At 45.4% G+C, this 12,290-nt stretch overlaps 1 protein-coding gene across 1 annotated transcript in view; it reads right to left on the reverse strand.

The window, feature by feature from the left end:
• Nucleotides 1–9,211: 9,211 nt before the first annotated feature.
• The window catches only part of Vat1l (vesicle amine transport 1 like), a 167,871-nt gene continuing 164,792 nt past the window's right edge, over nt 9,212–12,290 (reverse strand). The window contains exon 9 of the mRNA XM_021632097.2: nt 9,212–11,646. Within this exon, the coding sequence (XP_021487772.1) occupies nt 11,548–11,646 (99 nt within the window). The 3' untranslated portion in view covers nt 9,212–11,547. The remainder of the gene's footprint in view (nt 11,647–12,290) is intronic.

The raw sequence follows: 12,290 nt of genomic DNA on the forward strand, positions 1-12,290 counted from the left end.
AGATCAAGATACTGTAGACGGATGGACACAACTAGGAAGATGAACCGCCCACCTTATATCTCTGCTGAGTCAGTCAGGGATTCTCTTTTAATCAGACAGGGTTCTCGGGCTACATGTGATAAAGATTGGGTCTAATCCCCTGAAGGCCAGAGAATCCACTTCTGATGGCCTAAGATCCAGAGAAGTATAAGGAGGGAGCTGGGGTGTGTCTTGCTCAGTGGTGAGAGCTTTTGTAATACTCACAGGGTTTGGGGTCCAACCCTAAACATTGTCAGGAAAAAGTAACAAAGAATCATGACTGGCTTTGGAGATCTGGGTAGCAGGGACTCATGGGGAGTCTTGATATGTTCCATTCATTTTCCTGTGTTCACACTTCTCTTCTTAAGCATTAGGTTACTAAGATAGATTATCACCGAGGCCTTCCATGGCCCCTGAACCCATTTGGTTAGAGTTGAACTAAAAATACACAGGGACATATGCATGCTCTAAAAGAAGGTCAGGTACAATTGTCAAAGGGCCTCACAAGTGTCTTCTGTGCCGGGTTCCCACTTAAGCATTTTGTATCTCCTGATTCATTTAATTTGCATCCTGTTTTACTGGTAAGAGGACAGGAGAGGCTCAGAGTTCAGGAACGTTGCTCGAGGTCACATTGCTGCTAATTAAAAGTTGAGATTCAAACACAGGCTCTCCATCTTCAGATGCTCTGATTCTTACCGCAGTTACTAATAGGGCATTGTCACTTAACAGGCCCCTAGACATTAGCACAACTGACTCCATGATGGAAGTCCCATTCAGGCCATAAAACTTCGCAAATAGATAGTACCACCTGCCAAAATAAAAACAAAGACATGATTTCTCAAAGCCCGCAGTTCTAGGAAAGTGTCTAAATATACGAACCTTGCTTTTAGCATCTGTAGTTGTTTCTGGTTCACTGTCCTTGTTAACTGAATTATGTCAACTCAGAACATGGTTTTTGTGCTTAGGAGCTCACCCTGAGAAAGGCTCAGTGGTACACTGGGATCCAGAACAACCAGTGTAGTCACCGGTGGGCTAACAAAGACTTTCTATTGACTTAAACACATGTCCAATCGGTCTTCTCCGGTGCATACCCCGCCCCCACAACACACACAACTGATTCTTATCAAGAAAACTGAATCCCTGGAAACTGGGGATTGGCTCAGCAATTAAGAACTCTTACTGTTTGACCAGGCTTTATTTCCAGCGTTGATATCAGGTGCTCGCTACCCATGGTAACTTGTAGCTCTAGAGGATCTCTGAGTCCTTCTTTTGACCTCCCTGGGGATCTCCCTGCAAGTGGTACGCATGCATATACTCCGGTAGATTCATATACACATAAAGTGAAAAAAAATTTAAAAAAGAAAACTGAGCGTCTTCTCCGCCATTTCACACCATCTTATAAAGACTTTCCTTTCCTTTGCTTCAACATTGCTTCTCCCAAATTTTGCACCTTGGGTACCATTCATTTCTTCCTGCCAGTCCTCTCCTGTGGTTTGTGTGTCTTCCTCCTTCTGTCTTCCAGACAATGAACTCTTATCCAGGTTCTGTTTGTCTCTCAATCTTTCACAACATGTAAAGCAGGACCATGCACATAGTCAAAGCTTAGTAAATATTTGCAGAATGGAATAAAATCGCCTCTGTAACATTTGCTTTAACAGAGAGTGACAAGAGTTAGAATCTGGGTGGAGGGGCATTTGATGTACTCTTAATTCACCCAGTTAATAATGATACAGTTTAAGTGTCAGTTTGAGGGGCGCTGTAGTGGATGTAAGCCTGTTTTTGTTTTGATCCCAAGTGTTGTTTTGGTATATCCCCCTTGGAAAACAGCCTCGGTGAAAAGGCACATGATGTTTTTCAGCTGGAAGCTATCTCATGCTGGGGGTGGAGGGCATGATGTGGTTTTAGTCAGCTGAAAAATATCCTGTATGGATTTTGGGAAGGTATAAAATAGCCCCCAAATGAGGAGAGATAGCATTGCATCTTTTGGCTTCTTCACTTCAAATCACTTCCAGATGCTCCTAGAGAAAAATGCCCAGAGGATGCTTCGAGGTTGCTGCTGAGGTTTCTGGACTGCTGCTTGGCTGTTTAGCTGGACTTCTGGATTGGTATTGCTCTCTCCCCCAGACCTAACGCCCACAACCAGCAGGAAGTAGCTAGAGAGGTCTGTGTCCCTCATCCCTGCATCCCTGCTAACCTGTTTTTTCTCCTAACTAGTGTCAGGGGGTTAGAAGGGAAGTAGATGTGTTTAAGAACCATAAATAAAGTAGATTTTCGAAAAAAAAATCTAAGCCTACAGGGCACTGATTTCCTGCCTTATTAATTGGTTAATATCAAAGAGTTATGTGGCTATCCATAGGTGATGGTTAACATAGCTTGTCATCTTGATGAGATTTAGAGTCACCTAGGAGCCAAAGCTCTGGGCAGGAAGGGTGACTTTGAGGATGTTTCCAGAGAAGTTTGAGACTGGAAGACCACACTGAATATGGCTGGCACTACCCCATCGGCAGGGGTCCGAGGCTATCTATAAAAAAGTCATCCACCTCTCTCTTCTTCCTGACTGGACGCAATATAACCATTGCCTAACAGTCCTGCCATCATACCTGCCTCACCATGATGGGCTGTACCCTCAAACCATGAGTCAACACAAACCCTTCCTTCCTTCCTTCAAGTGCTTTTGCTAGATGTTTTGCCACAGCAGCACAACTAATGGCCAATACTTTTGTCCCTCAACAAAGAGAGATTTGTTTGTTTGGTTTTGGTGATGGTAGGAATTGAACCCGAAGCTTTGCACATGTCAAGCAAGTGTTGTATGGTTGGGCTGCATCAACCTGTGCTCAGTAAGCAGGCCTTCATGTGTTTAGCAAAGGGTGTGACAGGCACAAGTATTATGGTTCTCTGTGTTGGTCTGATTCCCTGTCTCACAACACAGTCCTTTAAGTCATCAGGGCTTCTCAGCTTTTTCCCTTGGCTCAGGTAGAATTCTCCAGAGTTGGAAAAACAGCAGTAATCCCTTCTCACTTCCTGGGAAGACTTTTGGAAAATGAAGAGGGACTGGCACCAGGAGTAGTATTAGTTATGACACCAGTTTAGAGTTTGAGTAAATGTTTCCAGTGTGTGAAGTGCTTGTTCCATTTTCAAGGACCTGGGCATTTGGGAGGGTGTTGGCTTGATTTCTTGAGTGCAACTTCTGGAAACTAAGTTGCAGATCGTATTGTTTTAGAGAATTTATTTTATGTCTCCGATTTGTACTTTATCACTGTAAAATGAGGATAGCATCATTTAATTTGTGAAGTGGCCAGGAGAAGTTAGCAAATTAACATCTAAAATGCTATTTTTATTGACATTTCTCCCAAAGGTATCTTGAAGACAAGGGCTTGAGTCAAAATGGTTTAAGTGGAAGGAGATGTTAGGAATAGGGGTATGGAGGACTGTCCATGCCTCTGAACCATGGCCCACAAGGGCAAGGGTGCTGGGTGGGGCATCTGTCATCAGGCTTTTCATCTCCATTGGCTGAGCCTGTTCTCTAGTTGCTTTTCCTCCAACCACATCCCATGAGTGCTTGTACCCTGTGGTGCTGGAATAAGCTTGCAGGTGGAGGAGAACAAAGACCAATGTAGAAGCTCCAGATGGAAGCTGTCAGCATGCTAAGACTTGTGTACAGCTCCAGGTGGGCTCTGGTACAGCAAGACCATGTATGTGGTGGGATTCAGTAGGGGCTGCTGTGGGAGCTTACATCACTGTCTGGCACATAGAGAGTAATGAATACATTGGAAAACTTGGGGTGGTTTACGTGGAAGGGGATATCGTGAAGTGCAAACAGGGGAGCAGAAGAATAAAGCAGAAAGCAAGACCCTCAAGGACCATCAGAGAGGAAGTTACTATTGTGGGAAACTCAGAACTGATTCCTCCCTGGTGACTCCTAAGATGTAGAATATGTCTTAGAATCACAGCGTCAGAGGGCAAAGATGGTGTCTTAATTAGGGTTTCCATTGCTGTGAAGAGACAACATGCCTATAGCAACTCTCATAAAGGAGACTAATTGGGGCTGTTTTACAGTTCAGAGGTTTAGTCTGTTATCATCATGGTGAAGCATGGTGGCATGCAGGCAGACATGGTGCCGGAGAAGGAGCAGAAGTTCTACACCTGGATCCACGGGCAGCAGGATGAGACTGTGAATCACTAGACCTGGCTTGAGCTCCTAAAAGCACAAAGCTTATCCCCAATGAAAAACTTCCTCCACCAAAGCCACACCCACTCCAACAAGGCCACACCTTCTAATAGTACCACTCTCTACAGGCTTATGGGGAGCATGTGTATTGAAACCACCACAGATGGTTTGACTGGCCAGCACCCCTTCCTATGAGGATCTATTCTTCTGTCACTAGACATAGTCCCTGGAGTGGGTACATGTAACCAGGCTGGACAATCAAAAGAGCCATCCCTCTGCTCAGTTGGGTTAATGATAGACTTCCTGAGAACATTGATTTATACTAGGTCTATTGAAGAGGAAGTTACTGCTCTTTGCCAAAATGTGGGGAATATTTCTGTGAGGAGGAAAAATAAGAATTGTTGAACTTCAGGGGATGGAGAGATGGCTCAGCAGTTATGAGCACTGTCTATTCTTCTAGAGGTCCTGAGTTCAATTCCCAGCAACCATATGCTGGCTCACAGCCATCCATACTAGGATATGTTGCCCTCTTCTGTCACATAGGTGTATATGTAGATAGAGCAATCATATACATTACATAAAATAAATTGAAAAAAAAAAAAAGAATTGCTGGACTCCATTGTCCCCAGTGCTGGAAAGAGCTTTTCTATTATATGGAGGCCTGTGTTTCAAGCTAGGATCCTTAATTTTCTGACAGAATGATGGTAGACAGGCCATCCAACCTCTCTGAAATTTGGTACCCTATCTATAGGGTAGAATGATGTCTTTCCAGGAATCTTTCTAGTGTGGCTGTATGTAAAAATGGCTGTTAAATAGTAAATTATTGGTAATGTTCATGGTTTATTTTGATTTAGTTTCATCCTATGGACATCTAGCTCTGAGTTGGAACAATACTTTTGTAAACAAAAGCATTTTTAGTCTTTGAACACAAGACCTGGCATGAGACCATGCCATGTGGGTTGCTGTTCTGCATTATTTTTTACTTCTTCACATGATAAAAGTTTACTTTTTGGAAGCTTCTAATGGAGCAGATTTTTTCCAGATTCCTTGGGAAAGCCATGTCTTGCTGTACTTTTTCTGAGATAAATATTATTTACATCATAACAATTTAGCAGTCACCCCAAAATATGGCCAAATAGACCATGAATGGACCCTGGGAGATTGATCAAAAAACTCTCATTCCAATATGGTCCCCAATCTGTTCTGCTTCCCACAGGTGGACCAAGCAATGTAGTGAGATTTGTTGGTTTGTTTTTGTTTTTCAAGGCACGGTTTCTCTATGTAGCTTTGGCTGTCCCTTAATTTGCTTTGTAGACCAAGCTGGCCTCGCACTCACAGAGATCCGCCTGCCTCTGCCTCCCAGTGGTGGCATTTGCCACCATGCCTGCTGGTCTCTCTTCTCATGATGCACACAACAGCTAGGCAGCTCATTCCATGAACTTGCCCTGTGCTTCTGCACTCAAGTACCTAACGATAGTGACTCTGCCGGGTTAGTTATCAGTACCTGCTCCCCATGGAAGCTCTTTGTTAATTAAAGTCATACTGTTTTCTACTACACACATATAAATATCAAGGGAGATATTAAAAATAAACCTATGTTTCTTGTAAGAGATAAAACTTATTTGTTGTCACAACATTAAACTGAGAACTCCTGGATGGTGACTGAAATTTCAGACACTGAAAAGATTGCAGCTGGCAATGTAATTGGTCTTTGTGACTTTTAGAATGGAATGTGAGGGTGATCCTTTCAATGGATTACACGTACAGGGCCACAGTTAATTTTGCAACATTCCTAAAAACCTAGACAACATGGCCATTTGTGTCCGTCTGATTTTTAATTGCTGTAGTGAAAAACAAGGAGAAGGATTGGCTCATGATCTTAGGGTTCTCAGTCCACGGCTGGTCAGCTGTTAATTCCGGATTGTGGTGAAGATATCAGGTCAGGAGGGCATGAGAGAGCAGAGACGCTCACATCATGACAGCCAGGAAGAAGAGAGGAGGAATGGAAGGGGCCATCACAGGTATACCTTTCAATGACGCTACCGAGTGACCTAATTTCTCTAAAATCCCTCTTGTTCCACAGTTCTACACCCTCCCAGTAGTTTATTAAGATTTTGAATCTATCAGTGGATTAAGACATCAACGAAGATACAGTCCGCCCAATCCAGTCACTTCTGAAATATATTATCTCTGAGTACTGCTTGTATTCAGAACTAAGTCTTCAATGTATGATCCTTCTTGGGTATGTGGGGAGGGGATTTGTATCTGAACCATAACACTCTCTATTTCAACAGGAGGAAATTCAGGTTGGTTTGTCCAAAGCATCACCCCTTGTGGGAGAGATCTCAAGGCTTTTGCTCTTCCTCATTGCACCCGTTCTGTGTAGTTTCAGTCACCCCTGCATAGGTTGCTTCATTTTGTTTGGAGGTGTGGTTACCTATTGGAATATTCAGAGAAGAAATTTACCACCATCTTTGCAGTCAGAGGTTGGCTCAATCTATTCATGACAGAGAATGCCAAAGTACCCATTTCTTCTCCCATAAACAAATTACAGAGCAAATATTGGCATCTACAAACTCTCTGTTGCATTAAGACGGAAGGGAAAGGTGTCTTCTGAATATTTCCCAGGTATCCATTTTCCCCAGTATTGACCAGTGTGTATAGAAAAGGAAAGATGTTTCTTAAAAGCTTATTCACTTTAAGTTTCAATTCTGGGTGTTGTTTGCGGCCTGTGTTTAGATGCGGTTGGGTACATACTGTAACTTTTGAGGGTGATAGGTTATCTTCATGGACAAAATAAGCCAATTCAAGCCAAGTTAAAAGGAAAAAAAAAAAAAAGGCAGATTTATTTGGGAATAGGCTCCTGGGCAAGTTCCTCAGCCTCAGGGGACAAGACTGGAGAAAGTCATGGGCAGACCCTGGCGGGAAAGTTTTTTTATAGATTGTAGGCAAAGGAGAATGACATTTCTGCCACACCCTGCACTTTGCCCAGGTATGGTCAAGGGGCGGGGTGGCTGGGTGGCTGGTGACTTCAGATGAGGGGTGTTGGGGCAGCTGTCAGGAATGTGGGACTGGGCTTTGGGCACCTTTTCTTTTAGAAGGCTTTCTGTTCAGGTTGGACAGGGTGAGAGAATGGGATTTACCAGACCCTGTTGGGGCTGGGGAGCAAGCTGAGGACTCCAGTGGAACAGAGGGCGTCCGTAAGTATTCTCTGCAGAACAAAGACATTAAATACAAACGGATAAATGAGAAAGTCTCAGTACAGAGACCCTGGAAGGCTTTCACTGGCAGTGCAGAGGATGCAGGAGGCCCTGGGATTGTTTCCCAGCACTGCAAACACTGAGTATGGTGGCACGTGGTTGTATCTTCAGCATTCAGGAGGTGGACACAGTAGGATCAGAAGTTCAAGGTCATCCTCCACTACAAAGTGAGACTGAAGCTACTCTCTCTCAGCAAAACCAAACTAGACAACAAGAAGTGTCACGATAGTCTCGCCGTCCTCCCTACTCTGTAAATTGTGATGTACCCATGTGGCCTCCCGGTGGGGGCTTGGGGCAATGTCTCTGGTCTGTCAGCTCCCGCTGAGAAGCATGGTGGAGCACTGAGTGGCCTCCAGGAGTGAACTCCTGCGAGCCTGGTTCTTGCAAAGGAGTTTTCCTAGATAATGTTGACTTTTTAGACTGTGAATGTTCGGTTGGCATCTCCGGCTGCCCCCTCCCCCATGTGATCCGGTAAACCTCACTTTCTCTCTCCAACCCTGCCCACTTCGAGGGAAAGCCTCCACATCTCTAGCAAGCCTGGGGACTGCCCCAACCTACTGTAGACACAGGCTCCCTAAGTCCAGCAGGTGGCAGACAGGTCATCATCCTTTACCTACAATCCTTCAACTCCCCCCTCTTCCTCCCGCCATAGTTGAAGTGGGACTTCCTCTGGCCTCATCCTCTGAGGCATCAAACTCGCCAAGCAGTCTCAGTTCACCCCCAAACCTGCCTTTTTGTACTCTTAATGTGGCTTCGGTTGGCTTATTTCGTTGACAGAGATAACCCATTAGTGAAAATGAATGGTTGTTGAGATAATACAGGCTTTAAAATCAGACTTTCATAGAAATATATCATGTTACAGCTGCTATGAAGGAAATGTAGCAGAGGAAGTCTGCAAAGGAAGCTGGCACTCAATTCCCTTCAGTGAGGTTTGTTCCCATGAGAGGGCCCCATGAGGTCATGGGACCTCATGGTGGGATGGAGAGCATTGGGCGGAAGCAGTATATGGAGACTGATTTGAACATGATGGGGGTCTTAAAGGGAAGGGGAGAGATAGAGAGAGGTGCCCCCAAGAGGTGGGTGTGTTGGTTGGGGGGCGGGTAGGAGGCGAGAGGGAGCAAGAGGAGGGGGGAGAGGAAGGGCCCAAGAGGAACCAAAATGTCTGGATTCTATAGTGAAGTACCTCTGGGAGGGGAGCAGCCTCACCCCTGGGCTAGGGAATTGGGTGTAGAGGGCAGGGTAAGCCAGCCATACCTTGCAGCAGGTAGGGACCAAGGGAGCCCTGAAACCGAACAGCAGGCTGTGTTGAGTCCTGTAGTGATGTTTAAAATATGAGAAATGTGATCCCTCTTCAAGGGCATCAGTTCCCATGGGGCCTCGCTGGAAGTGGGTGAGCGGTGGCTCTGTCACCTACTAGCCATGTGACCTCAGGGCAGTACTACTGTTCACATGCTTTGGTGTTTCCATCCACTGTTAGAGTGAGTGATTTGGCACATGTGTTGTCCTTTCAGCTGCACTCAGTAGGTGTCTCATAAATGCTTGCCATTGTCATCAGTTACTTCCTATGATGTTATTGTCACTGGTACCATCTGCAGTCAATTAGTTTAATTTTTTTTTGAGATGGAGACTTATCATGTAGCCCAGGCTAGCCTCTAAACCACCGTCTTCCATTCTCTGCATACTGAGAGTACAGGCTTGCATCACTATGCCCAGGTAATCAGAATACACCCAGATATTTATGGGGACTGAAGGCTATCAGAAGAGGTTATGCTATGCTGAATACTTTATTTATATTTTTATGTAAACATAATTTGCTTTGTAGGCACAATATAACAATATAATGAAAGCTCTGAAGCCACGGACACACTAGACAATGTTCGGTTCATTCCAATAAAGCTCAACCTTCCAAGAAGCCTTCGCAGCTCCCTTAAGGCATACAGAGACACTCTACATTTCTCCCAGGAAACAATCTCGAGAGGGGAAGGAGGGGACTTAACACAAGAGTCCACGTGATGACCGACCGATTCCAGTTGTCCTCCCCCACCCTCCTGCTGACCTTCATGGCGATGCCGGCCACACTCAAAATTTTCTTTCTGTGTTCTCAGGAGGAGAGGTTTCTCATGTGTGATCAATAGTTTTAAAGAACAAAACAGATTTGGGGACAGATGACTTCCCATGCTTCTCTGCCGTTCCTGACAGGACCACCTGGCATTCTGAATGTCGGACAGGTTCCGTGTCCCCTGAAGGAAGGAGAAGCTTCCTGTGACCAGTGGTCCCTGGCCTCTCCAGAAGGCTATTTCTACATACTAGTAATACCACTTTGAGAGTGGTCCTCAGGTCTACCCACCCTTGAACATGGTCACAATGGAAATTGATTGATTATGTGGTATTTAGCAAAGGGCTATCATCTCCCAGGAGTAGAAAATAGAAATCTGTGGTTGGCACTCGTTTTGGCTATTCTCAGCCCTTGGCTTAGTGGCTGACAGTTCCTTTTCGCATCTTCATATTTGACTTTCACAGTCACAGTAAGGAAAGAAGGACTACCTTCTGGTAAATATTTGGCGTGAAGAAGTCATCATCACAAATTCCAGATCGAGATAAAGGAGTAGGATGAATGGCATGAGACTGGCTACAGGGACTTTTGCAAAGCAAGCAGGGAATGGGAAATGTGTTCATTCCCAGCCCATGAGGAAAGAGTGGGGGCCACCCTAAAACTTGTTAGTGGGGAAAGTAGGCAACACAGGAGCCCCCCCCCCAGTCGTCAAGAATGTGAAGAAACTTGGAACACTACCTCAAGGTCATTGAGGAGCCCACTCAGGTCTTGCAGAAGGCAAATGTGAGTTCAGGGTGCTAACTGCATGGGTGCCTTTTAGATCTAGTTTGGTTTCTGAGTGACATGTGAACCTTTAGGACAAGGGCTGGAAGGAGTCAGTAAGGAGCCTCACTGTGGAGGAAGGGAGACCCCACATCCTCTCAGGTAATGGTTATCATGTCAAAGCCCATTAATAAGGATGGGATGATGTTTTTTCAACGTGGAAAATTGGGGTTCAATCAAGCAGTTTGGTCCCTGATTTCTGAGGAACCTGCAAATCAGCACCGTGGTTTTGTGTGTTAGAAATGGGAACCACACAGTTGCCATCAGAGGCTGGGCCGCCACCATCTGTATCCCTAATGCGCGTTGCCCATTCGAATGTGCTCTGAATAGGCAGAAGAAACCATTTGGTTCTTTTTTTCAACCCCAAAGGTGGTCTTTAAGGGAGCTCTTCCCTGGGAAAGATATTTCCTGGGCAGGAACTTAAAAATAATATGTGGTAATTCTGAAGGCTGAGAGTGAGAACCCAGGTGATTTTAATGACATATGAGTTAGGTCTACATGTGGTGAGGGTTCTTAGGATTTAAAAAGCCATGTGTGGCCACAGGGAGGACTTTGCTCATGAGACACGGTTTCAGAGGAGAGGTCTTTGTAGCTGGTCTTAGATAGATATTGCTGGCCCATCTCTATTCTGGAAAGGACCTACATTTGCCTCCCTGGCTTTATCAACAAGAGCCAGGGAAGAGGGTTAAAGAGAGGCTCAGATCTTAACATGTGGAGGTGGGGTCGTGAATATTCCTCCTGGTCTAGTATCTTGCTACTAGCTAAACTGATGAGTGCCACAGGTGAAGGCATGGCTGATTGCTGGGAGGCAAAGAGTGTCACTGGCCTGAAGAATGATGGGGTCTGGACAGGGCTCTGTGACAACACTTTTCAAATCAAATGTGGCCTTGCCCCTTGTCCGGTTTCTGACCTGGGGCTCCATGAGCTTGTATGTATTTGCAAGGCTATTCTAGAACCGTCAAGAAGGACCCAAAGAAGGATGGGTTTGATTCGAGGGAGAGATAAGAGTGTGGTACACAGACTGGGGAGGGACACAATACTGCATGTAATGGGATTGGCACTTAATTCCAAACACAACAGTGATCAACAGCTTCTTAGCTCGGCTGACTGCAGACAAACACGACACGCACTGGACTACAGCATTGGTTCACTGGGGCACAGAAGAGTTCTCGTGGTGGCCATCTTCTTCCCAGCCATCCTCCACCTTCTGGGATACGAGGTCTGGCTTACTGGATGAAGGGCATCCTCTCCTTGTTCTCACTGTCACCTTCATGGTCCTCTTCCTCCTCGCCTGCCTCGCTGGTCTCTGTGCTGTCATTGGCCATCTGCAATTCAACAGAGATCATGATGGAGGTCATGTACTCACTCCCTCACCATCTCGGAGCATCGAAAGAAGCATTATGGGATGGGCCTCTTTCAGAGTGGTCATTCCCACACAAGAAAGTGCCTTGGAGGACCCCTTTTAGCCCTTCACTTAACACCTGCTAAGGCCCTGCTGCTTCCTCTAAAGGCTTCAAGGAATAGTTCTGAAGATGACCTGACTGGACCATCACGAACGTCATGATGCCCTAGACTTAGTCTGACTTCATGCTGTCTTCTCTTCAATTCTAGTGTTCAGCTACTTTGCTGAAGTAAAATAGTTGGCCAGGGCATCTCTAGAACCTTCTATGCACAGGGATGAAAGAGACCTATTTACATAGGCCACAGTACATGGGAGTCCCGGGACCCCAGTCCCTTCTCCCTGACCTCATGGTTTCATTTCCCCTCCAATTGTCCTGTGACTTCGTACTTTAAAAACTATATCTTCTATATTGTCAGCAGTGGCTTAAGTATCACAGTGTCCCCTCCTTTGACTGACTTGTACAGAGTGAAATGGTCATTGTACCCGAGCCGTGTTATGGCTACAGAAGGCAAGGATCTGTTTCTGAACATGTACACTTGGCCTGAGAGCTACAGATCATTTTAGTCC

This window comes from Meriones unguiculatus, chromosome 10 (assembly GCF_030254825.1).
Source record: "Meriones unguiculatus strain TT.TT164.6M chromosome 10, Bangor_MerUng_6.1, whole genome shotgun sequence".
Classification (NCBI taxonomy): domain Eukaryota; kingdom Metazoa; phylum Chordata; class Mammalia; order Rodentia; family Muridae; genus Meriones; species Meriones unguiculatus.